The sequence below is a fragment of the Macaca mulatta genome, chromosome 3 (genome assembly GCF_049350105.2).
Source record: "Macaca mulatta isolate MMU2019108-1 chromosome 3, T2T-MMU8v2.0, whole genome shotgun sequence".
NCBI classification, from domain to species: Eukaryota; Metazoa; Chordata; class Mammalia; order Primates; family Cercopithecidae; genus Macaca; species Macaca mulatta.
In genome coordinates this window covers 2,087,955-2,115,604 of record NC_133408.1, presented here as the reverse complement: position 1 = coordinate 2,115,604, position 27,650 = coordinate 2,087,955, and the positions used below count along the sequence as shown (strand labels likewise).

General features: G+C 56.2%; 1 protein-coding gene and 1 long non-coding RNA gene across 51 annotated transcripts in view; one reads left to right on the top strand and one right to left on the bottom strand.

Moving 5' to 3' along the window:
* Positions 1–27,650, top strand: part of COL18A1 (collagen type XVIII alpha 1 chain) — a 104,640-nt gene that overhangs the window by 28,961 nt on the left and 48,029 nt on the right. For 13 of the 50 annotated variants that reach the window (XM_077995390.1, XM_077995392.1, XM_077995395.1 and 10 more), the window contains exon 1: positions 19,145–19,824. The exons of 30 other annotated variants lie outside the window; for them this stretch is intronic. In XM_077995390.1, the coding sequence (XP_077851516.1) occupies positions 19,179–19,824 (646 nt within the window). In that variant the 5' untranslated portion in view covers positions 19,145–19,178. Of the gene's footprint in view, positions 1–19,143; positions 20,530–27,650 lie in introns of those variants that run through there. 7 more of the 50 variants (XR_013414762.1, XM_077995382.1, XM_028845235.2 and 4 more) reach the window with 2 other exon arrangements.
* On the bottom strand, positions 14,239–18,542 carry LOC144339589 (uncharacterized). The gene is made up of 4 exons (XR_013414764.1): positions 18,412–18,542; positions 18,177–18,307; positions 16,116–16,561; positions 14,239–16,029 (listed from the first exon to the last, which is right to left on the bottom strand). It is a non-coding gene; the product is annotated as an uncharacterized LOC144339589 (long non-coding RNA).

Here is a 27,650-nt window from a genome sequence, read left to right as displayed (position 1 = left end):
GCAAGAACACCTTTTGAGGTCACCCCTTGGGGAGATGAGCTGGACGGCGTTTGGAGCCCCCAGCCGCTCACATTCCTGAGCTCTTGGTCCCATGTGGGGTTCGATAATTTTCTTTACACTGACAGGCAGCATCTCTTTGGCCAGCTGTGTGACTGTTGAGTCATGTGTCTTCTCTGTGCCTCAATTTTTCTCCCCTGCAAATGGGTTCACTGAAAGCACTGGCCAGGGGCGGGGCTGTGGCATGGCATGACAGGCTGAGGGGCACTGAGCAGGTGCCAGGAGCCAGGTGGTGTCAGGCAAGCCCCCCAGGAACCCCAGTCTGTGTGCACAGTGGGAAAGAGGCCATCAGGGGCAGAGGGGAATGAACACCCACCCTTTGGGGGCTCAGGTGCCAGATATGTGAGCAGGTGCATGGGCCAGATGTGTAAGCAGGTGCATGAGCCAGATGTGAGCAGTGCATGAGCCAGATGTGAGAGCAGGTGCATGAGCCAGATGTGTGAGCAGGTGCATGGGCCAGATGTGTAAGCAGGTGCATGAGCCAGATGTGAGCAGGTGCATGAGCCAGATGTGTGAGCAGGTGCATGGGCCAGATGTGTAAGCAGGTGCATGAGCCAGATGTGAGCAGGTGCATGAGCCAGATGTGTGAGAAGGTGCATGAGCCAGATGTGTGAGCAGGTGCATGGGCCAGGTATGTGAGCAGACACTTCCTGTGCAAGCCTGTGCTCCTGTGGCTCATGGATGTGTGATCCAGAAACCAGAGGCAGTGGCTTCACCGGGGGGGTGGTGACATTCAAGCTCTTGCAGGAGGGGGTTGTGGCAGGACAGAAGCATCTGACCAGAGGGTGCAGGGCCACAGCATTTCTGCCCTTGGGGACAGGCGGCCCATGCTGGGATGGCTGAAGCCTCCGCTGTCAGTTCAGAAACCAGGTACCTTTCCCATCTGACCCCCCAGGCAGCAGTTAACAGGCCCAGGTGAGAGAGTTTGTCTCTGAGACCCGCTTTCCTTGCTTTCTCCTGGGGCACTCTCCAGGGGGGTTTGCAGCAGTTCTGAGCATCAGGTCAGAGGCTGGGACTCCCTGCCTGAGTCGGGGTGAGGGCTTCCTGCAGCTCTGTGAGCTTCAGAGGCTCGGCATGTACAAGCAGGGTTGTTGCGACAACCTTTAAAAAGTCATGGAGAAGAACCCAGTGTGTTTTCTCCTCAGAGGGAAGCAGAGGCTGAATGAATTTGCACCTGGACGTTCCGCCTCCACCTTCTTCCTGACCAAAGACTGCATATGCAGGTGGTTCCTGGGTATCGGGGGTGAGGAGGGCTGGCTGGCAGCGGGGAGAAGATGGAGGCTACCCCACACCTTGGCAGGGTCCTGGCGGGTTGCAGCCCCCAGAGCTGGGCTTCCCAGAAAGGGACATCGCTTCTGTCCTTTGGGCTCTGCTGGGGTCTCTCTGGGGAAGGGTGACCCAGGGCCTTTGAACAGCAGGTTCTAGACCAGGCCGTGGCTCCTGTGATGCTGACAGACTGCGGCTTGAGAGCCTGGGTCAGGAAAGCCCAGTCGGGGGAAGCCGGCGGCTGGTTCTGCATGGTTTCCCGAGGGATGTGCTCAGTGGGATTTGTCCCTGGAGCACCAAGGGCTGAAGGAAAGCTGCTCTGTCTCAGCCATGAGAGTTCTTCTGTGGGTGCAGGTAGGGATGGTGGGGTGAGCCCACCTTCCCGGGGGCAGATATAGGGATGCTGGGATGCCACGCTACAGGTGTGAGTCCCGGGAAGTGGGTAGGGGGGCGATGGGAGGAATAAGAGGAAGGTGGGGTGGGGGCGGGAGGAGAGAGGAGGAGGAAGGGGGTGGGGGGAGGGAGGAAGGAAGAGGGGGAAGTAGGATGGGGGTGGGAAGAAGGGAGAAGGAGGAAGGGGATTGTGGGGTGGGTGGAGGGAGGAGGAGGAAGTGGGGGCGTCCCCATTAGAGACCTCCAGCAGTTTGGTCCATGAGTGGGTTGGTTAGGCCTGGGTTTGGAAGCCCCTGCAGTGTTAGGTGCTCAGCTGGGCCATGGAGCCCTGGCCTTCCCTCTGAGCACACACCCACCGGGAATGGGCAGCCCGTTCTTGGTGACCCTGGGGGCTGGGGAGCACCCACCCTCTAAGCCCCAGCTCGGCTTCCATGTGTCAGGTGGGAGGCATGGGCAGAGCCAGGCTGTGGGAGTCCGGGAGTGAGTAGGGGGTTGACTGGGGCAGAGGTGGGGTCAGGGAGCAGGAAGTGAGCGTTTGCCCGCTGGGGTAGACGCCGGGTAGATGGGGAGCCAGGAGTCCTATGGGGAGAAGGGTCTGCCCTGGGCTGAGGCACTGTCGGGGCATCACGGGCACCTGTGCGCCCCTCGAACATGCCCTCGGTGCTCCCTGGCACAGGTCTGCTCAGGGTGTTGGCCTCCTCTGCAGTGCGGATCATGGGCCTGTTAATTGGGACACCTATGAACAAATGCTCTTCCCATCAGTAACCCCGTGAGCCCGTCTCTTGAGCCCCTGTGAAATGCACCCTGGGGTCCCGGCCTCACCCGCTGTCCTTCACAGCAGAGCTGCAGGTCCATGGCCCAGGCAGGGTGGCCAACTCCTGCCCCCTGGAGTCGGCGAGGGGGACACTGGGGCCTCAGGCTCATCTGGGCGCCTTTAGAAACCAGCACAACGTGGGGCCTTTGCAGACAGTATTCTCTGGGGACAGGAGCATGTTTAAAGGGGGCTCATTTGAAACCCTACCTACAGGGTTGCTGTCCCTTTGGTGAAATGCCCACACGGGTGACAGTGATTCTAGCCCTTGATTTCCTTGAGCTGATCGTGGGCCCCTGGGCTGAGAAGCCCCTCAGCCAGGAGTTCCCAGGCCCAGGGATGAGTGAGCTGTACAGCAGTGTCAGAGCAAAACAGCTGTCCTCGCCCTGGGCCCATCCAGCGTGTGCAGCGGGCAGAAGCCTGCGTGAGCTGGGCAGGGACGAGGGACTGTGCCGCCACCCCAGTGTGAATCTGCGTTCATTTTCCTGACTTCCTGCATTTCTTGTTATTTGAAAGCTGGGGAGTGGAGGTTCCATTTCCTGCTCTATCTGGAAGGAGAAGGCTTTCAATTCGGCAAAAAGGTCATCTTTGTGGGCGACTGTGCCTCAGGCCACGTGGAGGCCACATGGAACTCCCGTGGGGGTGGGGACCATGGGACTGGATGGCGGGAAAGTGCCCCACCCCTGCAGCCCTGGAACTGTGGCTGGGGTAGGGCTAAGGCTGGGAGAGGGGGTCTGGCAGGGAGGGAGCTGAGGCTGCTGGGGGGACCGCCGCTGGGGGTGCCCTAGAAGGAGGGAGCTGTGGCTGTGGGTCCCTGATGGGAGGAAGATGTGGCTTGGTGGGGAAGCTGTCGGGGGAGGGAGCTGTGACTGCGGGGGGTGCCATGCCTGGGGGTCCCTGACTGGGGAGTTGCTGGCTGGGGGGCAGCCATGGCTGGGGGAACCCTGGCTAGGGAGGGGCTGGCTAGGGGTGAGCCGGGCTGGAAGGGGGGGCCCTGGCTGGGGAGCAGCTGGCTGTGGCAGGAGCCGTGGCTGGGGCTTCTGCTCCCTGCATCTGTTCCTGTATATAGTGAAGATGGGTTCTATTGCCAAAGTTCTGCAGGTGGGGTGTGTGCCATTCACACCACAACATCACACAGGCACTCTACTGCACACACACACACACACACACTCAGACCCTCACACTCCAGGGCTGGGCAGGGGACCCCAGACCTGGCCTCCAGAGCTCATCCCTGGGTACCTGGGCAGGGAGTGTTGGTCACACTGTGCACCCCATCCTTGTTTTCTCGATGTTGGATTTACTTTTCCTGCCAGCCGCATGGCCTGCCCTTCTCAGGGCTTTGGGCTACTCTGCAGGGCTGGTGTTCGAGGCAAGAAAGGGAAAGGGGCAGTTGAGAGGGAGTGTGTGCTGTGGAGGCTGAGACCCCATTTGCACTGAGCCCTTCCATGGTTGCTCAACTCCGGCAGGAGCCCACTGAGGCTCAGGGCACCTCTGCATGGTGCCAGGGCCACACGAGCTCTGCAGCACATGGACAAAGGCGCATCTAATCCTTGTGGGCAGAGTGGCTTATAAGACACATTAGCAGGTCTGTCTGTGCAGCCAGAAGGAAGAAAATGAAGTTAGATGCCCACATGTAACTTGGCACCCAGAGACACATTCCAGATGGCCACCTGGGGCTCCCTGGTGTGGTCTGGGGGTCGGTGGGAGCCAAGGGGCTGCTCTGGGTCTGTGTGGAGGTGGATACCGAAAGCCACAGGGCGTGCCTAGGAACATTCATGGCCATTTGGCAGGGCCGCTCCCGGCACAAAGAAAGGCTGTCAGAGGTGCGGGCCATGCTTATCACCCACCTCTGACCCCACCAGGCACCTCACAAATGTGACCCTTATATGTCAAAGTTTTTAATTCGAGATGATGTTTCTGTTGCTGTTATGGACAGTGCTGTCCTAAACAAACGTGTTCCTTGGTCATTTCCCCATCAGAACATGGTGGGAGGGACCTGCTCTGCCGCAGCACCCCAGGCCAGCCTGGACAGGCCCGAGTGGCCGTGGTTGAGTGGCCGTGGTCCAGTGGCCGTGGTCCAGTGGCCGTGGTCCAGGGCGCGGAGGGCGCAGCGCGTTGCGTTTCGGCTCCTCCGGTGGGGGTCGCTGTGCTCGCTGCCTGCGTGCCTCGCGTGCGTGAGCAGAGGCTGTGGATGCCGGGTGCCCGCCGGTCACGGGCAGGTGGGCAGAGAGGTCACGACCTTTTACTTTCTGGGCCTTTACATGTTGCCACGTGTGCATTACGCTCATAATAAAAACGTCCAACGAAACAAAGAGCAAAGTGAACTTTCTGGTTAAGGCTCCCACTGGGACTTCGGCGCCTGCTGAGCAATGCCTGGGCCTCTGGCTCCCCCTGGCGGCCGGTCCCTGGCTGACGGAAGCGCCTGGCGCGGGCTCCGGGCGTCCTGGATCCTGTGCACGGGCCTCCGGGTCTGCGAGCCGTGGCGGTGTTCGGAGCGTGTTCTCCCTGGAGCTGCTGCCACCCTGGGCGGCTTTGGGCGCGTGCAGCAAGCAGGGTTTGGCTTTGGAAGTGCAGCTCGTCCTGGTGCCAAGCACAGAGCCCAGCCTCCAAGATGCTCAGGAAATGCCGCTCTCTGCGCCCCTGAGTGCTCAGTGCGAACCTGTGGTGTCCGTTACAGTCTCCGGCTGCGAATGTAGCAAGGAGTGGGGACTAGGCCTGGGAGATGGGAGGGTTTGTCTGAATGACTTCCTGAGCGAAAGCAAACCAGGAAGTCTCGGGCTGCGCTCTGGCACCCCGACCTCGCACCTCCCACCCTCGCACCTCCCACCCTTTCTGTGGGGCCAGCACCCAGAAAGCACGAGGGGAGGCTGGCAGGCCGTGAGTCGCACTGGTGGAGGGGCCGGTCCTCCGACGATGGGGCAAACGTCTCCGGCCCAGCCCCCCAGGCTCAGGGATGCGAGGGCAAGGGCTGCGGGGTGGGAACGCTGGCTGAGGCTGTTGCTATGTGACGGCTCCACACCAGCTTAGCTTCCTCACCTGGCACACAGGCTCTGGCTGGAATTTGCTGCTTTCTCCAAGCTCTGCAAAATTCAGAAGCAGAGGCCTCCCTGGGCTCTCAGGGCCCCCTGGCTTCTTGCCCACTCACATAGAGGGTCCAGAGCTGCGCCTGTGAGGCTGTGAGGAAAGCAGGTGCTTCAGGCCTGCCGGGGGCCACTGGGAGTAGCTGGGTGGGCTCCTCAGGCCCTGCAGGGCTGACCCCTGGCTCCAGGTCCTGGGCCTCTGTGCCACGTTCGGTGCCTGTGCCTTGCTCTTTTTCTTCTTTAAATCCCACCTGTGAGTTTTATTTTTGTAACTGCAGAGCATGATGAAAACCGCAAAGCCACCGAGGCACGCGTCATGTCTGCGGGGAGGGCCCCTCACTCTCTGGCTCTGCATCATCCGCGTGTCTCACTCACCATGGGTGTCCCTGCCCCTGAGCCCACCCTCACCTGTGTCCTCAGCTGGGTAGGCGCTGCCCTCTCTGCCTCCGCCTCCACCACCTCCTGGACATCGTAGTCTCTGTCACCAGGTAGTAGCAGGGCCGGGCCCCTTTGGGCAAGCACGCCCAGGCCCAGGGGTGGGGCCCACAGCCATACAGATCCAGCCAGGCCGGGGTCTGCCCTGCAGACTTTCCCTCATCAGTAGGATAAGGCCCAGTGTGATGATGGGGGTCCCACTGTCAAAGAAGTGATCGGAAGCATTGGAAGACGGGGCGGGTGTGGTGTCGGAGGGAGCTGGAACCGCTGGGGTATGGCACGCCTGCCTTCACTTTCCAGGGCATGAGCTGGGAGGGTGGTGCCTGCAGCGTCCCCACAGCAGCTCATGGGCCTGGCTCTGCCCCAGGTCGGGGCTGCCCTGCCGACGGTGGCCATGGTGTGCAGAACACAGGCCCCTCCTGCTGTGTCCACCAGGGAGATGGCCACGGTGCCCCAGGCTGACCGCCTCCATGCACCTCACTTCCCAGCCAGTCCTGCCTTCCTCATTGGTGATGATTTCTAGGTATTTGCAGTGAGGCTCGGTCCTGTGGCAAGGAGCAGACCGGGGTGAGGCATGGTCCATGGTCAGGAGCAGGGCCTGGGACCCCAACCTGCATTGAGGTCCAGCCTGCCCTGGTTAGCTGGGTGCCCTGAGCAGACCCCAGGGTGGCAGTCCTGGTGTGGGCAGCGGTCCTGGTGTGGGCAGCGGTCCTGGTGTGGGCGGATTCCTGGAGGACACGTGGGTCTTGCATCCAGCACAGGTCCTGGTGCCTGGGAGGTGCTTACAGGCCCCAGCAGGCACGAGTGTGGCTGTCACAGCTGGGGTCTAGGTAGGTCAGGCAGCCCTGTGGGAACCTGGCTACGTGAGTCTGCCCTGGGGCCTTCCATGAGAAAACCCAGTTAACGAGCAACCTATAAACCCTTGAAAACCGAGTGGGCCTTCACCAGCTTGAAAGGCCGCCCACGCCTTTCCTCCTCGGCCCTCACAGCCCAGCTCGGCGTCACAGCAGAGTCCTGGTGGTGGAGATGCTTTGCCCACTGGCCACCCAGGGCTGGGAGCCTCGGCCAAGGGCTCCCTCCTTGCACCGTGGTCTCTCGGGACCTAGGAGGTCCCAGGGTGTGGACTGTGGTGAACTGTTCTCCGACAGGTGGCCCTTTTTCTCCCACGTGGGCGAAGGGTGAAGCCTCTGGGTGGTCCTGTACCTGTCTGTCACATCCCGGGCTGCAGCTGGGTCCCCAGGGAGGCCTCTGTGAAAACACAAATCAAATGCTAATTTCCTGGTGAAGAGTCTTTATGAGAACAATGCGGCCCATGCCCCTTTGCGGGGCTCTGCTGGTGGAGAGGAACAGCTAAACTGTAGCACTAAAGAGAGATGCCTGCTACATGATCCCCTAGACGTGTCCCTGGGACACTGGACATCTGGTGGCCCTGCAGACTCCTAGGAAGGGGACTGTCTTCCCAATGGCAGCCAGGACTGCCTGTCCTCTTTTGGGTGGCCAGAATGTTGTAGGCTGAGTAGGTGTCTGGCCTTACCACTGGGGGGCCACTTTGCAACGTAAGAATTCAGTGTCCCTCTGTGGGGAATGTGCTTCCTGGCTGCCATGCTGCCACTCTCTCTTGTCTTCTGTTTGGCCCCTTCCCCGTTGCACATCCTGGCCTGGCGTGGTCATCCCGTGGCGTCCTCGGCCCTCTCCCATGTGACTTGTGTGCTCCATGGTACCTCCTGCCTCCCGAAAGCACCTCTCCATTCACTTTGTGCCAGGTACAGTAGCCACGAGAGCTGAGACCCTCTCCTTTTGTTCTCCAACGCATCTTCAGTGCTGCGAGCAGGCTGAGCTTGCAGCAGGAGCATGGGTGAGCGTGCGGAGTGAATGAAGGGCCGTGTGCCCATGTGGGTGGTGTGTGTGGGTGTGGTGAGGCACGTGCAGGGGTGTAGTGAGGTGTGGGACGTGCGGAGTGAATGGAGGTCCGTGTGCTCGTGTGGGTGGTGTGCGGGGGTGTGGCGAGGCGTGGGGCTGGAGTCAGCCGGTTGTCCGGACTTTTGGTTTTCTGGCTGTAAAATGCACGTGCCAGGATAGTTGTGAGGTGCATGCTCCCTCGTGCATGGAGCATGGTTCCACAGTGCTGTGGACAGAGGAGCCCTCGATAAATGCCAGCCGTGAGCATCGGGAGCTGGCATGAGAGCAGCTTTGAGAGCCTGGGTCGTTCAGGGCGAGAGAGGCTCCGGGAGTGGAGGCTGTGAGCCAACGAGGAAACTCGCTACTTGACGTGTCCTGGGTGGTTCAGGGCGAGCGAGGCCATGGGGAGCGCAGGCTGTGAGCCAGGGAGGAAATGCTACTCGACCATTAGGAGGAAGTGGCGTGCTCCTCGAACATGCTGGTACTAGGTTTGAAAACCAACACTAGCAGCAAAAATGACTCCGTGTCCATACCCTAGTTTTTAGAAGTTGATAAATACCCCCTCTAAAAATGAGTTTTAAAAGCACAGGAATTTATAAGAGAAACACTTTCATCAAATACGTGAAAAAAATCATTCTCACTGAAAATGGAAGTAATAAGAAATCAAGCAGCATTAAGGATTGTGTGGTTTGGAAATTGTGATATGGGTCTCCCTTGATTGTTTTGAACAGCTTTGTTGAGATGTAATTCACATTCTGTGCAATTCACTCGAAGTGTACAATCCAGTGGTTTTCAGTATATTCAAAAATCTGTGCCACCATCATCCCCGTTGACTGTGGAACATTTCATCACTCCAGAGGGAAGCCCTTCTGCCACCCTCCCTCCCTCCAGTCCTGGCCACTGTTCATCTCCTGGGGTCCCTCTTCCGAGCTTCCATACAAATTAAACCATGTAACGTGTGGTCCTTTCCCTTCTTCCCCTCAGCATGTGGTTTCCGGGTTCGTCTGTGTTGCACACTGTCCCAGGGCTTTATTCCTTGCTGTCACTGAATAATACCCCACCGGGTGGAGACACCACACTGTGTTTGTCGATTCAGCAGTTGGTGGACTTCTGAGCAGTGTCCACCTTTTAGCTGTGATGAACGGTGCTGCTGTGAACACTTGTGTACAAGTTTCAATGTGGACGTGTCTTCATTTCTCTTGGGTATATACCTAAGGTAGAATCACTGGGACTATGGTAGCTGTGTTTACTCATTTGAGCAACCACCAGCCTGCTTTCCCAAGTGTCTACACCATCTCACATCCCTTCCCGCAGCCTTGAGAGTTCCGATTTCACCACATTTTGCCATCACTTGTTTTTACCTGACTTTTTGATTCCAGCCCAACTTGGGTGTAAAACAGTATCTTGTGGTTTTCATTTGCATTTTCGTGATGACTGATAATGTTGAACATCTTTTTTGTGTGTGTTTTTGTTGGCAATTTGTATTTCTACCTTGGAGAAATGTCTATTCCGATTCTTGCCCACTTTTAGTTGGATTATTGTCTTTTTGTTGTTGAGTTATGAGTTCTTTACATCGTCTAGATGGAAGTGCTTCCTCACATATATGATTCGCAAATATTTTCTCCCATTCTGTGAGTTGTCATTTCACTTTCTTGATGGTATCCTTTGAAGCACAAACTTTTAAAAGCACAAAACTTTTAAATTTCTATGAAGTCCAATTTATTTTTCTTTTGTCACTTGGGTTTTTGCTGTCATATATAAGAAGCCTTTGCCAAATCCAAGGTTATGAAAAAGAAAACCTTCAAAAGGTTTTTTATTTTAGCTCTTATGTTTAATATATTAAATATATTTTTAATATTTTAAATATGTATTTATATAATAATATAATATGTATTATATTACATATATTATATTATACAATTACATATTACATAATTGTATATTATATATTGTATGTATTGTATATTATACATATTATATATTATGTATTTATTATATAATATATATTAATATAATATATTTAAATAAAAATTTTAATAGCTGCATGTGGTGTGAAGTAAGGATCCAGCTTCGCCCTTTTGCGTGTGTCTGTTCCGTTGACCCAGCACCGTGTGTTGAAGGCTGCTCTTTCCTCATTGAACAGTTTCGACATTCTTGGCAAACATGAGTTGCCTGTAGGTTTATGAGTTTATTCCAGAACCCTCAGTTCACTGCATCGATGCATGTGTCTGTCCTTGCGCCACTCCCACACTGCCCTGTTACCATCACTTTGTAGTAAGTTTTAAAATTGGGAGTGTGAGTCCTTCAGCTGTGTTCCAATCCAGTCCTATGAACAAACTAGATGGCAGATGAAATTGAAAATTTCCTAGAAAGGTGCAAACTACTCAAACTGATTCAACAAGAAATAGACAATGTGAATAGATCTATAACAAGTGAAGAGGTTGAATTAGTAATCCAAAAACACCCTTAAAGAAAAGCCAAGGACCAGAGAGCTTCCCAGCTAAATTCTACCAAGCATTTAAATAATTAAAACCAATTCTCACAAACTCTTTCAGAAGACTAGGAGAGTGGGAAGCACTTCCCAGTTCATTTTATGAGACCAGTATTACTCTGATACCATAATCAGACAAAGACATTGCCAAAAAAAGAAAATTGCAGACTCATTTATCTTATGAATATGGACACAGAAATCCTTGGTAGACTACTAGTAAATAAAATCCAACAACATATAAAAAAAATTCACCATGACTAAGTGGGATTTATCCCAGGAATTCAAGGTTGGTTTAACACTTGAAAATCAATGTAATACATTATATCAATAGAATAAAAAATTAAAAACACCCAATCATCTCAATAGATGCAGAGAAAGTATTTGGCACAATTCAACACTGTTCATGAAAACACTCGACAAGCTGATAATGAGCATCTGTGACAAAGCCCACAGCTGACACCATGCTTGTGGTGAAGGAGCAAATGCTTTCCTCCTCAGATCAGGAGCAAGACAAGGACGTTCCCTATTGCCCCTTCTATTTAACATTGTACTGGAAGTTCTAGCCAGGAAAGTTAGGCAAGAAAAAATAAAAGACATCCAGATTGGAAAGGAACAAGTAAAACTGTATTTTTAGAGGCCAGATCTTATATATGTGTATCTTATATATGAGCTATATATCATGTATCATATATATCATATATCATATATATCGTATATCATATATATATTTAAAAGTAAAAGTTTCTTCTAAAAAGTTTTTTATTGTTCCTCTAAAAATACAGTTTTTTCTAAGTAATCCACAAAAAAACTATTAGAACTAATAAATGAGCTCAGAAAGGTTGCAGGGTGTAAGATCAATATAGAAAAATCTATTGTATTTATTTATACTTGCAATGAACAATCCAAAAATGACATTAAGAAAGAAAAATCTGTTTACAACAGCTTCAACAAGAACTTATACTCTGAAAACTACAAAACAGCATTGAAAGTAGTTAAGGAAGATCTAAATAAATGGAAAGTTATCCCGTGTTCATGGATTGGAAGATAGAATACTTCCTAAATCGACTAGAGTCCACACAACTCCTGCTGGAATCCCCACTGGCTACAGAAATTGTCAAAAGTGACCCCAATACTTAAATTGAATTTCGGGGAACCCAGAATGGCCAAAGCAATCTTGGAGAAGAAAAAAAAAAATCGGGGACCCCTTGGCTCTTGAAGTTCTTAGTGTCTTTGAAAATATCTGCTTTGTTTTGGGTAGAGTGTGGATGGCTCCCTTATTGGCTCTTGAAGTTCTTAGAGTCTTTGAAAATATCTGCTTTGTTTTGGGTAGAGTGTGGATGGCTCCCTTAGAGCCTACAGAGCACATTGAGATCTTTTGTTTTGCCTTAGTGAACTTTATAACATCAAGCAGGAGATGTCGGTGAGCCTCACTGCCCCGCTGTGCTCCACCCACCGGCCCTCCTTGCTGCAGCATTCAGGAGAAGACAGACGCAGTGTCTTCTGCCAACCTCCTCGGACTGGGAGGCGTAACAAGACTTTGAAGGCGTGCCAGGAATAACACCCACACGGAGCCCCGGGGGACATGGATCGAGGTCTGAAAAGCATTTCTTCCCACCCTCTGCCGAGTCACCTGCACTGCCAGAGGTGGAGCTGGCATAGGGAGTTTGCCAAAAGACATCAGGAAGAAACCTCTATTTTCTCTACAAACATCCGATTGAGAACATTTCAAACCTGCATTGACGTTGATAGGATGATCAGAAAATGCTCATACACACCTTCCATTCAACTCACAAGCAAACACTTGCCACATTTTTCCCAGGCGCTCCCTTTCTCTCCATCCATATCCACACACACACATATCCACGCACACAGGTATCCATGTGTGTGCACACACAAGAATATCTACATGCACCTCCACGTGTGTACATATCTGCACACATCCGTGATGCATATCCATGTGTGCACATGTACATACCCATGCACACATTCACGCATGCTCGTCTGTTTGCACACACAATCCACATGCAATCCATGCACACAGATAGCCACGCATGCATGTATCCAGAGCCACACATCCATGTACACGCACACACGTGTGCTCCTGCATATCCACAAGCAAGTACAGACACTCGCTGAGGTGAGCCACAGCATCTCCACCCATTGCCCTGTAGATGCACTTCTGTGTGCATATCCCAGGAACAAGGACATTCTTCCACAGAGCCACAGTGTCATCATCACGCCTGAGAAGTTTACAATAATTCTGTCCATGCTCCCGTGAACAGGCCGTCTCCAGATGCACTCCATAATGTCCTTTGCCCCACTGGCCTGCGTGTCTTTTGGGCAGTCCCAGAGCCGTCAGGGACCACGTGTTGCATTAGTGTCCTGCTCTGTAGTCTGTTGACTCTGGAGCAGCCCTGCCTGCCGCCACCGCCCCACCGCCTTCTTCCTGACATGGGTGTGTCTGGGAGTCCAGCTGGGTTTCTGTGGGGGTGTCTGTCCCGCAGCCTGGACTTACCCACCTGCCTGCTCGTGTTTAGATGCAGACTTTTTTTTTTTTTTTTTTTTTGAGACGGAGTCTCGCTCTGTAGCCCAGGCTGGAGAGCAGTGGCGTGATCTCGGCTCACTGCAAGCTCCGCCTCCCGGGTTCCCGCCATTCTCCTGCCTCAGCCTCCCGAGTAGCTGGGACTACAGGCGCCCGTCACCACGCCCAGTTAATTTTTTGTATTTTTAGTAGAGACGGGGTTTCACCGTGTTAGCCAGGATGGTCTCGATCTCCTGACCTCGTGATCTGCCCATCTTGGCCTCCCAAAGTGCTGGGATTACAGGCGTGAGTCACCACGCCCGGCCTAGATGCAGGCTTTGTGGAGAACCACAGCAGGGGTCCATGTGGCCTCCTTGTGGCCTGTCAGGGGTAGAGGTGGCAGCTGTCCCTGGGAAGATGCCTCAAATGTCTTTTCCCTGCGACGCTTTGATCCTCATGCTGCTCCTGCCTCAGGCCCTGCTGCCCGGCTCATGACCCTTCACCAGTGATCCATCTCCCGTGTCTCTGGCGGCCTTCCCAAGGGTGGGCCGTGGGGGTGCGGTGGAGGTTGCACCGAGCCCAAGGGGAGGACCTGGCTCTCGTGGGCTTCCAGCTGCCGCCGGCCAGGTGCGGGAAGAGGCAGGCTGCCCGCTGAGCGCCAGGCTGTGCTTGGCATTAATTTAGGAGCCAAGAAGGCTCCCACCGCTCGTGATCACCCAGCGGAGGACTGGGGTTGAAGAGGTTGAAGAACTCAGGCTCCCCACCTGGTGGTCCCCAGGCTCTGCCGAGCGGTCAGAGGGACACCAGAACCTGGGGAGGGACACGGCTGAGTCCAGGAATGTACATCCAGGGAAGAGCTAAGAGAAGCCTTGTCGTGGAATCGGGGGACAGAAGCCTCCACTCTGCCCCACCGTGGAGGAGACAATGGGCTTATGGGGCACCCTGAGCACTGAGCAGAGGGGGAAAGAGGCTGTAAGCGGGGGGTAGATGTTAGACAGGGTGTTGTCACACCCCCTCTGCCTCCATAGGTCTTCAGGTCCATGTGGTGTTCGGTGACAGCGCCCTCCAGGGACCTGGACCTGGGCCCAGCCACCTGGCCCTCTCACTGTGCGGCCACCTCCAGCCACTGAATCTGCAGACGGCGGCAGCTGGTCATGCCGCTGGCCGAGTTGTACCTGGTCCAGGTCTGGTGAGAGGTCCTGGCCGAGCAGTGGAGCCTTCAGGGGGCACTTGCAGAGCTTCTGGCCTTTTATCATTGCGGTTTGAAAAAGTAGCCACAAGATACAGAGTCCAGGAAGCACATTCAGAGACTTTAGACAATCATAAACTAGTTGCGCCACAGAAAGATGAAAAGTCATGTTTTCATTTCAAAAGGGCTGGAGACGTGTCCACGGCATCCAAACCTTGACTGGCTGTGCCCGCCTGGGGGGTGTGCCCATGGGCAGTGGGTACTAGGACCTCAGGGCCCAGGTTTCCCTCTGTGGACTCTCCAGGAGCCCTGCCTGGGCCTGCCCTTGGACAGTCTCTGGTCCCTGGGGAAGGAGGGGAGGAAGGCCACACCTGAGGGGTCTCTGCAGGACATTCTGGGCTCAGGCGGGTACCTGGGGGCAAGGACAGGGAGGGAACGAAGGGGGTGGCTCAGGTGGGGGCTGCCCTGCTCCCTCATCTCTGTCGTCCTCCGCCAGCCTCCAGGGCTGATGTGTGGGAGGCCCATGGGGAGGGAGCCCAGAGCCGCCCGCCACAGGCTGAGGCCTAGGGTGGCCACGAGTAGGAGGAGCACTTCTGACAACTGAACAGCCCAGAGCCTCGAAGCTACGGTTGGGGCCTTCAGCCCGGAAATGGGCCCCCCTCTTTACCCCCTGACGAACCAATTTCCCCTGTTCACATGTGGGTGTTTGTGCCTTTTTTAAAAAAGAAAATAAAAGATCACACTATTTAGGAATCCAAACCAGACAGACCAACAAGACAGGACAAACCCTGGCTCGGGGCAGGTGAAGGCAGTGGGAAGAGGCTTCCTGGAGACCAGATGGGGTGCGGGGCGTGGGGAGGCCCAGTTCTTGGCGCCTGTGTTCATGGTGGGCGGAGTCTCCCTTGGCGTCTGAAACGGCCACCGGTGCATATGACCTCCCCCTGCATCTCAGGCCTCCCTCCCGCTGTGCCCACCCTGCACCCTGCTGCCAGCTGCTTCAGCGTTCAGAGCCCGTGACTGGCGTGGCAGTGGCGAGCCCTCGATGGCTGTGTGGATGCCAGAGGCTGAGGGAGGACACCCGCTCCATGGTGGGACAGCACGCCCGGGTCCACCAAGACCAGGTGGACGCTGAGGCTCCAGGGCCTCGTGGCTGCTCCAGTGGCCCCGTCACCTCAGGAGACAGGGCCCGACTCTGCAGGACGGCACCGGTGGGGGACGGCAGGTCCTCTAAGGGGTGTAGGGTTCTGAGCTGTTCGCCTCAGGACCCTCAGGAGCGGGCAGGTCGTGATAACAGGAGTGGCTGCATGTGGGCAGCCCATGGCTACAGCTTCCAACAGGCATTTCTAGTGCCCTGGCCAGATGGCCGGCCAGCAGGGGCCATGGTGCCGCCGCACTGTAGCCTAGCAACAGAGGAGATCCATTTTCTCATCAGGTTAGCCGGGGAGTAGAGCACGGAGTCAACCCAAGTCTCTCCACGCGGAGTGGGACAGGCTGTGATGATGCCCAACACAGCAGCTGGGTCAGCTTGGCTTCCAGGAAGGGAGCCCCTTGGCCCGCCTGTTGTCATAACTGAGAGCCAGAGAAAGGGGCCCCACAGGCTCCGGGGCCCTGGGGACGCAGCTGGGTGGCTGTGTTGTGTGGTGCCGCCTTTCCGGGATCCCCGGGATTGTTGAGCCATGCTCTTCCCCAGCTCCCCGCTGGCCTTCGCGGGGATGATGTGCTTGTCTGCGTGGGGTTTGCTGAGGGAGTTTGTGGTTAACATTCCCTTGTTGAGTTGAATGAGGACCCCGTGTTCTGCGCTCAGCCCAGGAACACTCAGAGGGGAAGGTGGTGGGATTCGAAGGCTGCTTCCTCTGCGAAGTCAGACTGGGAAGGTCGATCTCAGGCCTCAAGGCAATAGGGTGGAAGGACTTTAGACTGGGGCACTCTCCTGTGTCACCCAGGTCCCGCGCACCCCCAGGGAGGGGTCTCACCTGTCTTGTTGGCTCTGCTCTGTCGAGAGCCGTGGACTCTCTTCCTCCTTAGCTTGGGTCATCCCATGTGAGCTCCATCATGGGCCTCCCAGCTGCCCCATCAGAGCCAAGCGGTTCCTCAAGGTCCTTCTTGATGACATGTGTCCTCCGTCTCTAGCAGGCCTGAGGCCGCACTCACCCCAGGAGGGGCCAAGTAGCTGCAGGGAAACTGCCAACCGCTGCTCCCTGTGCCTCAGCTTCTCCGCTCCCTCCACCAAGGGGAAGAGGCTGCTCCGAAGCCCTGGTCCGCGCCGAAACCCTGGTCCGCGCCGAAGCCCTGGTCCGCGCCGAAACCCTGGTCCGCGCCGAAGCCCTGGTCCGCGCCGAAACCCTGGTCCGCGCCGAAGCCCTGGTCCGCGCCGAAACCCTGGGCCGCGCCGCTCACGGTGCCGTCTGGGCTCAGACTCCTGGAACAAGCCATAGTCAGGCCCTTTACACGGAGCTGGGCAGGGGCCGAAGAGACCTGGATTCCTGGCCATGCTGTTGGAGGACTTGGGTGACACCAGGGTGCTTTCTGAGAGCGCAAGTACATGGTGAGTGTCCTTGCCTGTATGTGTGTGCAAGTGTGTGTGTGTGTGTGCACATGTGTGAGTGGTCATGTGAGCATGCGTGGCAGAGCTGAGTATGCATATGCCGTGTGTGTGTGACGTGTGAGCATGTATGTACGTGTGTGGGCTTGTGCATGTGAGTATTCACACATGACGTATGGCATAGCTGAGCATGCATTGCATGTGTTCATGTGTGAGCAGGAGTGAGCATACATAGATGTGTGCATATGTGGGTGTTCGTGTGTGAGCATGTGTGTATACACACATGTGTGTGATGACATGTAGGAGGCTCATGTAGTAGCCACCCTTGCCAGGTGCTTCCTGGTGGGAACCAGATCCCAGGGGCTGAGCTGGGGGGCCGTGGCAGAGCTGCACTAGGATTTCCAAGAGGTGAAATGTGTGATGCTGTGGAGGTGCTTGGAGGTGAGGGAACCCCGATGGGGGACAGGAGGCTCTCAAAGCACTTGGAGGTGGAGGAGTCCTGGACAATGGACAGGAAGGGTGGGGTCAGGAGTGCAGTGGGCAGGTGAAGGTTGGAGGGAGCTGGGCACCCTGCAGATGGCAGGGTGGGTGCTCAGTGCGATGGGGCTGCCACCATCCTCCAAGTGTGGCCCCGAGGGCCAGAGCTGCTGTCCCTCCATCGCCGCGTGTAATCAGTTCCTTGTGCCTGGCTCTGCCCAGGAGCTGTATGTGGGGGGTGTGAATGACCCTCTGAGCACAGAGCCTTTGGGATGGGGCTGGGGGCGTCCCCACCCTGACAGTGTGGCAGGGCATCCCCCACAAGTGGAGCCCAGAGTTCCCTCCCCGAGAAGTGCTGGGCGAGGAGGGGGCGGTCTCTGGAATTTCTGTTCGGAGACTTTTCGGAGGCGTGTTTAAGCATAAAATCACATCAGCGGCAGTCAGTTTTCAAGCAAAGAGACTGTTCTCTGGCAGTGTGGGGATTAGTTTGGGGAGCAAGGCCTCGCCGAGACGCAGGTGTTTGCTTGTGGAATGCCTGCGCCTGCCCTCGAGAGGGATGTGGCGCTCAGCTGCTTGAAACGAGGCCGGGTCCCAGGCAGCCCAGCCCTGCCCTGTGGGAGCAATCAGCCGCTGGCTGTAGCATGTCCTGACCTGGGGACAGCTGGGGACAGGTTGTGAGGCTGTTTCATCACAGCTGCTCTCACATCTACTGACCCCAGCCCTGGGGGAGGGTGGCTGCGACCCCACCCACACAACCTGGAGGAGGCAGGGTGACAAGGGACTCCAGCTGGGGGAGCGGGCAAACAGAGTGCTGCAGCGGGGGGGATGGATTGTGGGGTGAACACTGTGGGTATGTGCGTGTGAGGATGGGAGAGCGGGCATGCACAGTGCTGGAGGGGGGGATGGATTGTGGGGTGAACACTGTGGGTATGTGCGTGTGAGGATGTACACATGTGTGAACATGTGTGTGACAGCACGTGTGTGCGTGTGAGTGCACGTGTGTGAGTGAGCATGCCTGTGTAGACTGCCTGGATTCCATCTGGCTCCACCTCTTCTGGACTCCGTGATCTTGAGCAGGGTCCCCAGGCTCATGCCTCAGTTTTCTTCATCTGTGAAATGGGCTGATGGCCGGGCTGCACACAAATCCTCAGAGGGCGTAAGGCACACTCAGCACCCACTGCTGTGCCCGGGCAGCTGGTGGGGGCACAGCAGCCACTCACATGCCATTCACAGCCCTGTGGGTTACTCACTGCCTGGAATGTTCCAGTCTAATCGGATCCTTTTGTTGACGGGGAGACTGAGGCCGGGAAGGAGGATGCATTCCTGCCCTGGTCCCAGGCTCCACCTCTGCTAGGTCTCCTGGGCAGAAGGTCAGGAAGGGCTGAAAGGGACACAGTCCAAGACAAGTAAAGCCCCAGCTTCGAGGGGAGGCACAGTGGCTCTGAGGGGGTCTGAGCCCCCCGAGACCCTCCCCGGGATGCTTAACGACTTGGGCAGCCATTGCAACAGTGGAATTGGCACTGCAGCAAGCTGAGCATTTTTTCAGTTCCAAGTTTCCTACAGCACAATGGCTCCGGGCCAGGCACCTCTGGGCGTTCCAGGCCAGAGGGGGAGCAGGGGCTGGGGGCTGCTGCCTCAGTGCTTCTGGGATGGGGTCCTGGCCTGGAACCCCAGTCTGGAGACTCAGCAGCCCTGCTCGGGCAGAGCCTAGCGGAGCACATGGGGAACCCCGCGGACACTGCACACACTGCCCCTCTGTCCTCACGGAGCCTGGGGCTGCTGCAGGGCCGTGGGAAAGAAGTTGAAAATCCTTGGGTGCTGGAACCCTCCGGTGCTAGGCACCTTGATTCCAATGCTGGTGCCTTCTTTCCTTCTGCAAGAGTGAGGGGTGGGAGACAGAACCGGCCAGAGGCTGGGAAGCCTGCATAGGGGAGGGCAGGAGGGCGGGAGCCTGGCTAGCCCCACCTCCAGGCACAAAGGCCTTCCCGCCGCCCTCGGCTCCAGCGGCACAGCCCCGATGGCTCCCGACCCCAGCGGCTGCCGCGTCCTGCTGCTGCTCTTCTGCTGCCTGGCAGCTGCTCAGGCCGACCTGCTGAACCTGAACTGGCTTTGGTTCAATAATAAGGACACCAGCCAAGCAGCTACCACGATCCCTGAGCCCCAGGGGCTCCTGCCTGTGCAGCCCACAGCAGACACCACCACGCACGTGGTCCCCCAGGATGGTTCCACGGAGCCAGCGACAGCCCCTGGCAGCCCTGAGCCACCCTCAGAGCTGCTGGAGGATAGCCAGGGCACCCCCACTTCTGCCGAGAGCCCGGACATGCCAGAGGAGAACATTGCCGGTGTGGGAGCCAAGATCCTGAACGTGGCCCAAGGCATCCGGAGCTTTGTCCAGCTGTGGAATGACACTGTCCCCACTGAGAGCTTGGCCCGGGCGGAAACGCGGGTTGTCGAGGCTCCTGTGGGCACCCTCGCCCTCCCTGGGCCTTCCAGCACCCCCAGGGAGAATGGGACCACTCTGTGGCCCAGCAGTGGCGCTCCCAGCTCTCCGGGCACCCACACGACCGAGGCTGGCACCCTGCCTGCACCCACCCCATCGCCTCCCTCCCTGGGCAGGCCCTGGGCACCACTCACGGGGCCCTCAGTGCCACCACCATCCTCAGGTAGAGCTTCTCTCTCCTCCTCGCTGGGCGGGGCCCCTGCCTGGGGAAGCCTGCAGGACCCGGACAGCCGAGGACTCTCGCCCACCGCAGCCGCTCCCAGCCAGCAGCTCCAACGCCCTGACGTCCGCCTGCGCACACCACTTCTGCACCCCCTGGTGACGGGCTCCCTGGGCGTGCACGCGGCCCCCTCTGCCTTCTCCTCTGGGCTCCCGGGCGCACCGTCTCAGGTCGCAGTTACCACTTTAATCGGGGACAGAGGTGCTTGGGTCTCCCACGCGGCTAACTCTGCGGGGCTGGGTCTTGCTAATAACTCTGCCCTGCTCGGGGTTGACCCTGAGGCCCCTGCCGGTCGCTGCCTGCCCCTGCCGCCCTCCCTGCCGGTCTGTGGCCGCCTGGGCATCTCGCGCTCCTGGCTGCCCAACCACCTCCACCATGAGAGCGGCGAGCAGGTGCAGGCTGCGGCGCAGGTGTGGGGGGGCCTGCTGCGGACGCACTGCCACCCCTTCCTCGCCTGGTTCTTCTGCCTGCTCCTGGCCCCACCGTGCGGCAGGGTCCCGCTGCCCGCCCCGCCACCCTGCCGCCAATTCTGCGAGGCCCTGCAGGACACGTGCTGGAGCCGCCTGAGTGGGGGCTGGCTGCCTGTCGCCTGTGCCTCGCTCCCAGCCCAGGAGGACGGGTACTGTGTGTTCATTGGGCCGGCTGCAGGTAACTGGCCGGCCCCGCTCTCCCCACCCTTTCCTTTTTGCCTTGCCAGGTAAGCGTGGTCAGGGCTGACGTGAGCCTGGTACAGGTTCCCCCAACACTGAGTCTCTACGGTCAGGGGCCCATGGCCCTCGGGAGGCGGGGGAGCTGGGAGTGAGGCGTCCCGTGCGGGGAGGAGGCCGGCGTCTGGACGGGAAGAGGGTGGATGAACTACAGCCGAGGTGTCCAGGCGTTGCCTGGGCCTGGGGCTTCCTGGGCATTTTAGCACATTTAGTCCTCAGCACGGTCCCGAGATACCCTGCCATGCCCTGAGTCACAGAGGGGAAACTGAAGCGTGGGGCAGTGGCGTGACTCACCCCGGGGAGCCGAGATTCCCACTCAGGTGCGGCTGCATCGACCTTGCCCCGGTCACTAAGCTGCACAGTTCGACCCGCTTCCTGGGAGCCTTAGCGTGCTCAGGCCAAGGGTGCTGCCGTGTGGGCAGTGCAGAGACCCTCACCAGGGTGGGGACCAGGGAGGTCCGCAGGGCCTGTCCTGAGAGGGAGCCTTTCATGTCCCCCCTCCCCATCATGAAGCACACAGCCTCCCTGCCACAGTGGGGGCCGCTCCTGGGCCCAGGGGACGTTGCCCCATCACCACGTGGCCTGGCCCTGTTGCTGGCCGGGCAGTTGGGGGGCAGGAAGAGGAGGGAAGGGGAAACTCTTTAACCTCCCAGGGGCAGGGGCAGCCCAGGAGGGACCCCAGCAGCTCCCTCCTCTGTGTCTGGGGGTAGACGGGGCCCCTGAGCTGTGCCTGCCCCATGCAGATTCTGCCTGCTGTGTGCACCGGCTGCCTTGGTCCAGAGGCCCCGTCCCCACAGGGCGAGGTGCTCTGTCCCCCCCATAGTGCCGAGGGGAAGCAGCCTCGGTCTTTGCCCTGTGGGCTGGGACAGGGTTGGTGGGGATTAGATTAGCAGCTGTGCCGGACCTGGAGGTGGGGGTGCCTGCAGTGAAGTTCTGGTGGACGCCCACCTGCCAGGCTCCATCAGGGATGATGAGCTTGGTGATTCCCCTCGAGTTTCAGGCCAGTGACCATTTCTCTCAGCAAAGCCCAGAGCCACTGCAGACCCTGTGTGGGGCCCGGGGTGTGGCCGGGGGGCCACAGGCAGGGCAGGGCCAGGTGCTGACAACACGTGGTCCCAGGAGCAAAGCCTACGTGGGCTGGAATGGAGGGGCAGGCAGGAAGGGAGGGAGGGCTGCAGTGGGGCATGGCTGAGCCTGAGGCAGGTACAGGAACTGTGCTAGGGGGGCGTGGTGTGTGCCGGCGTGGGGGCCTTTGTGGATGCGCCCCGGAAGCGTAGGGCTGGAGCTCTCCTGTGGCAGGGGCTGTGCCCATGGCTGTTGGCATCTCGGGGCTTAGATGGTACCCCCAGGGCAGCTGGCACTGCCACAAGCAGTCAGATTCCTGGGTCCCACTCATGCTCCGTCCCTGGAACACCCAAATGCCAAGCAAGCACCAGCCGCCTTGCAGGCAACCCCCCTAGGGCCACACCCCACCTGGCTACTGGTGGCCAAGCCTTGTTCCCCACCCAGCGTGTGGGTAGGGCAGCACTTCAGGAGCTGTCCTGCCTGGAGAGACCCTGGTCCAGTGTCCTGGAGCCCCAGGAGGCTCGAGCATAGCCCACCTTGTCCTCGGAGGCAGACAGGACAGCGGTGGGCTGGGAGGGCTGCGGCCTGTGGGAAGGGAAACGCCAGGCCCCGAGACTGGGATCAGCTGAGCGCTCTGAATAAGCATCGGTCTCAGGGAAGGTGCTGATCTCCTGGGAGTCAGTACTCAGCTGCGTGGCTCAGGGGCTAGGGTATGAGTGGGGCTGTGAGGGCGAGGAATTTCTGTAACTGCAGCTGGCCTAGTCGGTGGCACAGCCTGAAGGGGACTTTTCACTGAACATCTGGACAGCTTGATAGTGTCCCCGTGTGAGGGAGGCAGTGTCCCTCGCAGGGTCCTGGGGGTCTCTGTCGGCATTCGTGGCCTACATTGCCTCTGGCCAGAGGTGGGCCTTGGGCTTCATCATGGAGTCCCTTCCCAGGTGTGGCCTGGCCCGGAGGGTCCTGCCCCCTCTTCTGGCCTCTCAGCTCCTCCCCAGCCCAGGCTTCTCTTGGGTGAGCCCCCACTCCTGCCGGGCCCCCGTGTTAGGCTGGATACTCCCAGCCCTGGGTGAGGGGCAAGAGGAGGAGGGGGAGCCCAGTCTCCCATGTTGGTGCCTGACCCCTCGGGGCAGGCTGTGAGGCCCCAGAAGTGGGGGTGCTGGGCTATGATCCTGGCACCAGAACAGAGCCCTCGAGGCCCACAGAGGGCCCTGGCTGCATCTCCAGGCCATGGGGTCAGGGAGTATGAGCCCCTGAGGGGAGGGGAGCTGGAGGGGTCCTGCTGCCTCCTGCCTGGCTCCATCTCCAATGCCCCCTCCACCTGGTCCTGGGCACTGCCCTGTGTGTCCACCCCCCCGGCACACCTCGAGGAGAGCGTGGGGGGCAGTGTGGCCATGCTGGGGCGTGGGGGCACTCAAAGGCTTGGAGGGTGCACCCCGTGGTCAGCCCACAGGCAGGGATGCTGTGGAGGGTTTTGCCCTGTTGTGGGCTTCTCCCTCAGACCCACAAGGAAGGGAGTGAGGCCCCCACACAGGGGAGGGTCGGGGTGGGGTAGGGAGGCTCCCCCATTGCAGGTGCCAAGAGTGAATGAACAGGGCTTGGGCTTGGGCTGCCAGGGACACTGCCTCCAGGAAGGCCCCCTGGGCTGTCTCAGTGGGACTCTATGAGTGACACACGGAGCTCAGGCCACAAGGGCTGTGGAAGTGTCACCCCACGACAGCAATGGGTGCCTGGCCCTCTGGACTGTGCTCTCGACGCCCCTCCTGTGCTCTTGCAAACCCTGGCCCCTGGGACCGTAGCAGAGGCAGGTGATGTTTCCAAGGAGTCCTACAAGCAAGCGTTCTCTGACCTGGGAGGTGGGTATTGTTCCTGTTTACAGTTGAGAAACTGAGGCCTAGGAAGGACAGACATGTGTGCGTGCCACGAGTGTGGCAGCAAGAAGGGAGCCTTGAGGAGGGCCCCGCAGCCTGGCCCCAGAGCGCTCTTCAGCATCGCAGCAGATGCAGGACAAGCAAGCCCCCAGCCGGGGAGCACCAGGAGACCAGCAGCATCCACCCTGATGGTACAGGCCATCTGATGAGGGGCAGGGACCAGTGCCGGGGTGGACGATGCCTATGCATAGAGTGGGGCGCATCCAGGCACAGCTGCCACCGGGGTGCTTGGGAAGCAGGTCCACACACATGCCGGCCAGGTCACTCATCTCCAATGTACGAGTCCCATGATCTTGGCAAGTGGTGCACAGGTCCCTGGGCTGGGGCTTCCTCTGCCTCCACCCCCATCACTGGACAGTCAGAGGTCAGTGGGAGGCCACGGGAGTGCATGTGTAGGTCACGTCACCGTGATGGCCCCGAGGGGCTTCTCCTTTCTCGCTGCTCCCTACCCCGTGGGCCAGCCACTGGTGCACAGGTGTCCTTACACGGTACCTACCTCTTGCTCCTTTAGTCAAATGCAGAACTTGAGAAAATTGATTTGCTTGACATTTCCATGTAACTTTGGTTTAAGAAGGAGAGAAGACCACTCCATGAGAAACAGCTCATTCTTATCTCTCACCGCTTGGCAACCTATAAATATTTTTTCGATGATGCTGGCTAAGCTTCTCATAAATTCTCCATGTCTCTCAGATGCACCAAGAGTGACTCAGCATTTAACTCCTACTGGAGTGTCAAGAGCCCAGTGCATTGGGTTCAGTTGTCTGTGGGTACAAGATCTTGTGTGATTCTGAACCAGGCACAGACAGAATGAAAAGCACAGCACTCCAAACAGGGCTCCCTGCAGGTCCTTACATATATTAGGTTTTTGTAGATATCTAAAGTCAAGCTAGTGGACATCTATCACTTCAACCAGTTACCGTTGTGAGTGTGGTGAGAACACTTAAGATCTACTCAAGTTTGAAGTGCCATATGCACTACAGTATTCTATCTGTAATCACCATGTGGACATTAGACCTCTAGAACTTACGCTTCCTGCATAACTGAAACTTTGTACCCTTCAACCCACAGTCATATTTTCTCCAGTCCATGGGCTGGCCTGGGCTGTGCCCTGTTAGCATTCCCAGATAAACAAAAGCTAAGGGAGTTGATTGCCACTGGACCTTCCCTGCAGAAAATGGTCTGGTAGTCCAACAGGTGAAATGAAAGGACACTACTTAGTAACAGTAAGTCAAGGAGGCCCCCATTGCCTATGCACAGAGTGGGGTGGCAGCTGTGCCCCGTTGCACCCCACTCTGTGTATGGGCACCATCCATCCTGGCACTGGTCCCTACCCCTCATCAGATGGCCTGCACCATTAGGGTGGATGCCTGCTGGTCTCCTGGTGCCCCCCTGTTGGGCCCGTGCTTGTCCTACATCTACTGCAATGCTGAAGGGCACTCTGGAGCCAGGCTGCTGGGCCCCCTTCGAGGGTCCCTTCTTTCTAGCCATATTTGTGGCACACACACATATTTGTCCTTTCTAGACCTCAGCACCTGACAACCACCATTCTACTCTGCTCCTATGAATATGACCTTTTTAGATCCCACATATAAGTGAGATCATGCAGTATTTGCTTCTGTGCCTGTCTTATTTCTTTTAGTTTAATATCCTCCAGGTTCATTCATAAGAAGTGCAGTTACAAACTGTTGTTGCAATACCAGCTTTTATAATTGCCCATGTATTTACCTTTATTGAAATCTTCATTTCTTCATGGGACCTACTGTTACTGACTAGTGTCCTTTCATTTCACCTGCTGGACTACCTGGACCATTTCCTGCAGGGCAGGTCTAGTGGCAGTTAACTCCCTTAGCTTTTGTTTATCTGGGAATGCCAATTTCTCCTTCACTTTTGAAGGACAGTTTTGCTGTATATAGGACTCTTGGTTAACAATTTTTTTTTTCTTTTAGTACATTGAATATATTGGTCCACTGCCTTTTGGCTTCCAAAGTTTCTATGAGAAATCTGCTGATAATCTTATTAAGAAGCCTTGGATATGATCAGTTGTTTTTCTCTTGCTGCTTTCAAGATTCTCTCTCTCTTTTTAAAAATTTTATCATAATGTACCTTGGTGTGAGTCTCTTTGAGTTCATCTTACTTGCAGTTCCCTGAGCTTCTTAACTGTTTATATTCATGTTTCCCTGCAAATTTGAGACGTTTTCAGCCATTATTTCTTCAGATAGTCTCTCTGCACCTTTCTTTTTCCTCCTCTGTTTGCAGCTTCCACAGCATGCATGCTTCCTTGTCTCTTGATGGTGGCCCATGCCACTTAGGCTCTTTTCACCTTTCGTTTATCTTTTGTCTTCAATAATTTCCATTATCTTATCTTCAAGCTCATTGATTTATTCTTCTATCTGCTCAAATCACCTTCAGATTCCTCTAGTGATGTTTTCAATTCCAACTATCGTACTTTTCAGTTCTATAATTTCTTTCTGGTTTCTTTCAAGGTTTTTATATTGATATTTCCATTTTATTCATACGTCACTTTCTTGACTTTCTCCACACCTTCCTTTAGTTCTTTGAGCATCTCTAAGACAGTTGTTTTAAAATCTTTGTTTAGTAGATCTGCCATCAGGTCTTTTGCAGGGACAGCTTCTGTTGATTTATTTTTCTCCTTTTAATGTGCTATACTTTCTTATCACTTTGTGTGCCTTGTGATTTTGTGTTAAAAAGTGAACATTTGAACTCAGTAATGTAGCTCTGGAAGTCAGTTCTCACCCTTCACCAGTGTTCACTGCTTTTTGTTACTTTAAAAAAAATTTTTGTCTCTGTGCCAAAGATCTCCCTGAGGTGTGAACTTCAGATCTTCTTGGGTCTTTTCTGAGCCTGTCCCTTTCCCTGGGTGTGTGCAGCCACTTTCTAATTTTACTCTTACATGCTGCTGTTTTTCAATGTCCTGTTCTTTCATGTTTGGCTCCCAAAGGAGGAACAAGATAAGAATGAGGAAGAAAAAACAGTGCCAGCCATCTAAATCCACTTGAAGTCGCTTCATCTGGAAGGGGGAGCTTGCAACAACAGAGGGAGTGTAAAACAATGGCCCCACCTCCCTGTCTGCACCTCTGTGTTCCCAAGCAACCTGATCAGAGCACAGGTTCTCAATGTCTGCAGGACAGGGTCCTTTTTGCCATCCTGTTTCCCACAAGCTGTGTGGCCGCTGCTGCAGGAACTCGTGCATGGCACCTGCTATGGGAATGGGAGTGGGGGATGGATGTGCAGCTGCTATTGTGCCAAGAGCTGGGGTTTAGCTAAATTAACCACCTGTTACTGTTCAAACCTTCCTCTGGACATTGCAAACTTTCAGTAGACTCCAGAGTTCCAAAAGAGTTCTAAGACAAGTTCTGCCCGTGCACTTGTTAATTAGTTAGGGAGATGGATTCCTGGTGCTTTCCATCTGCCATTTCCCAGAGTACTCCAGAGTCATTTTCAAACATGTTTCTTTCTGTCAAATAATCAAGTCTTGGCCGGGTGTGGTGGCTTATGTCTGTAATCCCCCCACTCAGGTGTGTGGATCGCCTGAGGTTGGAAGTTCGAGACCAGCCTGACCAACATGATGGAGAAACCCCGTCTCTACTAAAAATACAAAATTAGCCAGGCGTGGTGGTACGTTTCTGTAATCCTAGCTACTCGGGAGGCTGAGGCAGGAGAATTGCTTGAAGCTAGGAGGTGGCGGTTGTGGTGAGCTGAGATCACGCCACTATACTCCAACCTGGGCAACAAGAGTGAAACTCCATCTCAAAAGAAAAGAAAAGAAAAGAAATCAAGTCTTGAGGCATCATCATTGTTATATCATGTGCAGGTGTCTATCCTGGATGCCACCCAGCTACGCCAAGTGCAGGGAGAAACTCCCTATGGGCACCGTGGCTGGGTCCAGAGCTCAGAGGCTGGAGCTCTGAGAACTGGGCTGGAGCCCAACCATGATGGAAGCCTGTAGCTCTGGGGAAGAGACACACATCTGTGGGGGCAGAGTGACTACCTTTCCAGGTTGCCCAGCCCTCGGGAGTGGCACAGTGCCCGGGCACTGGGGCAGAGGTGG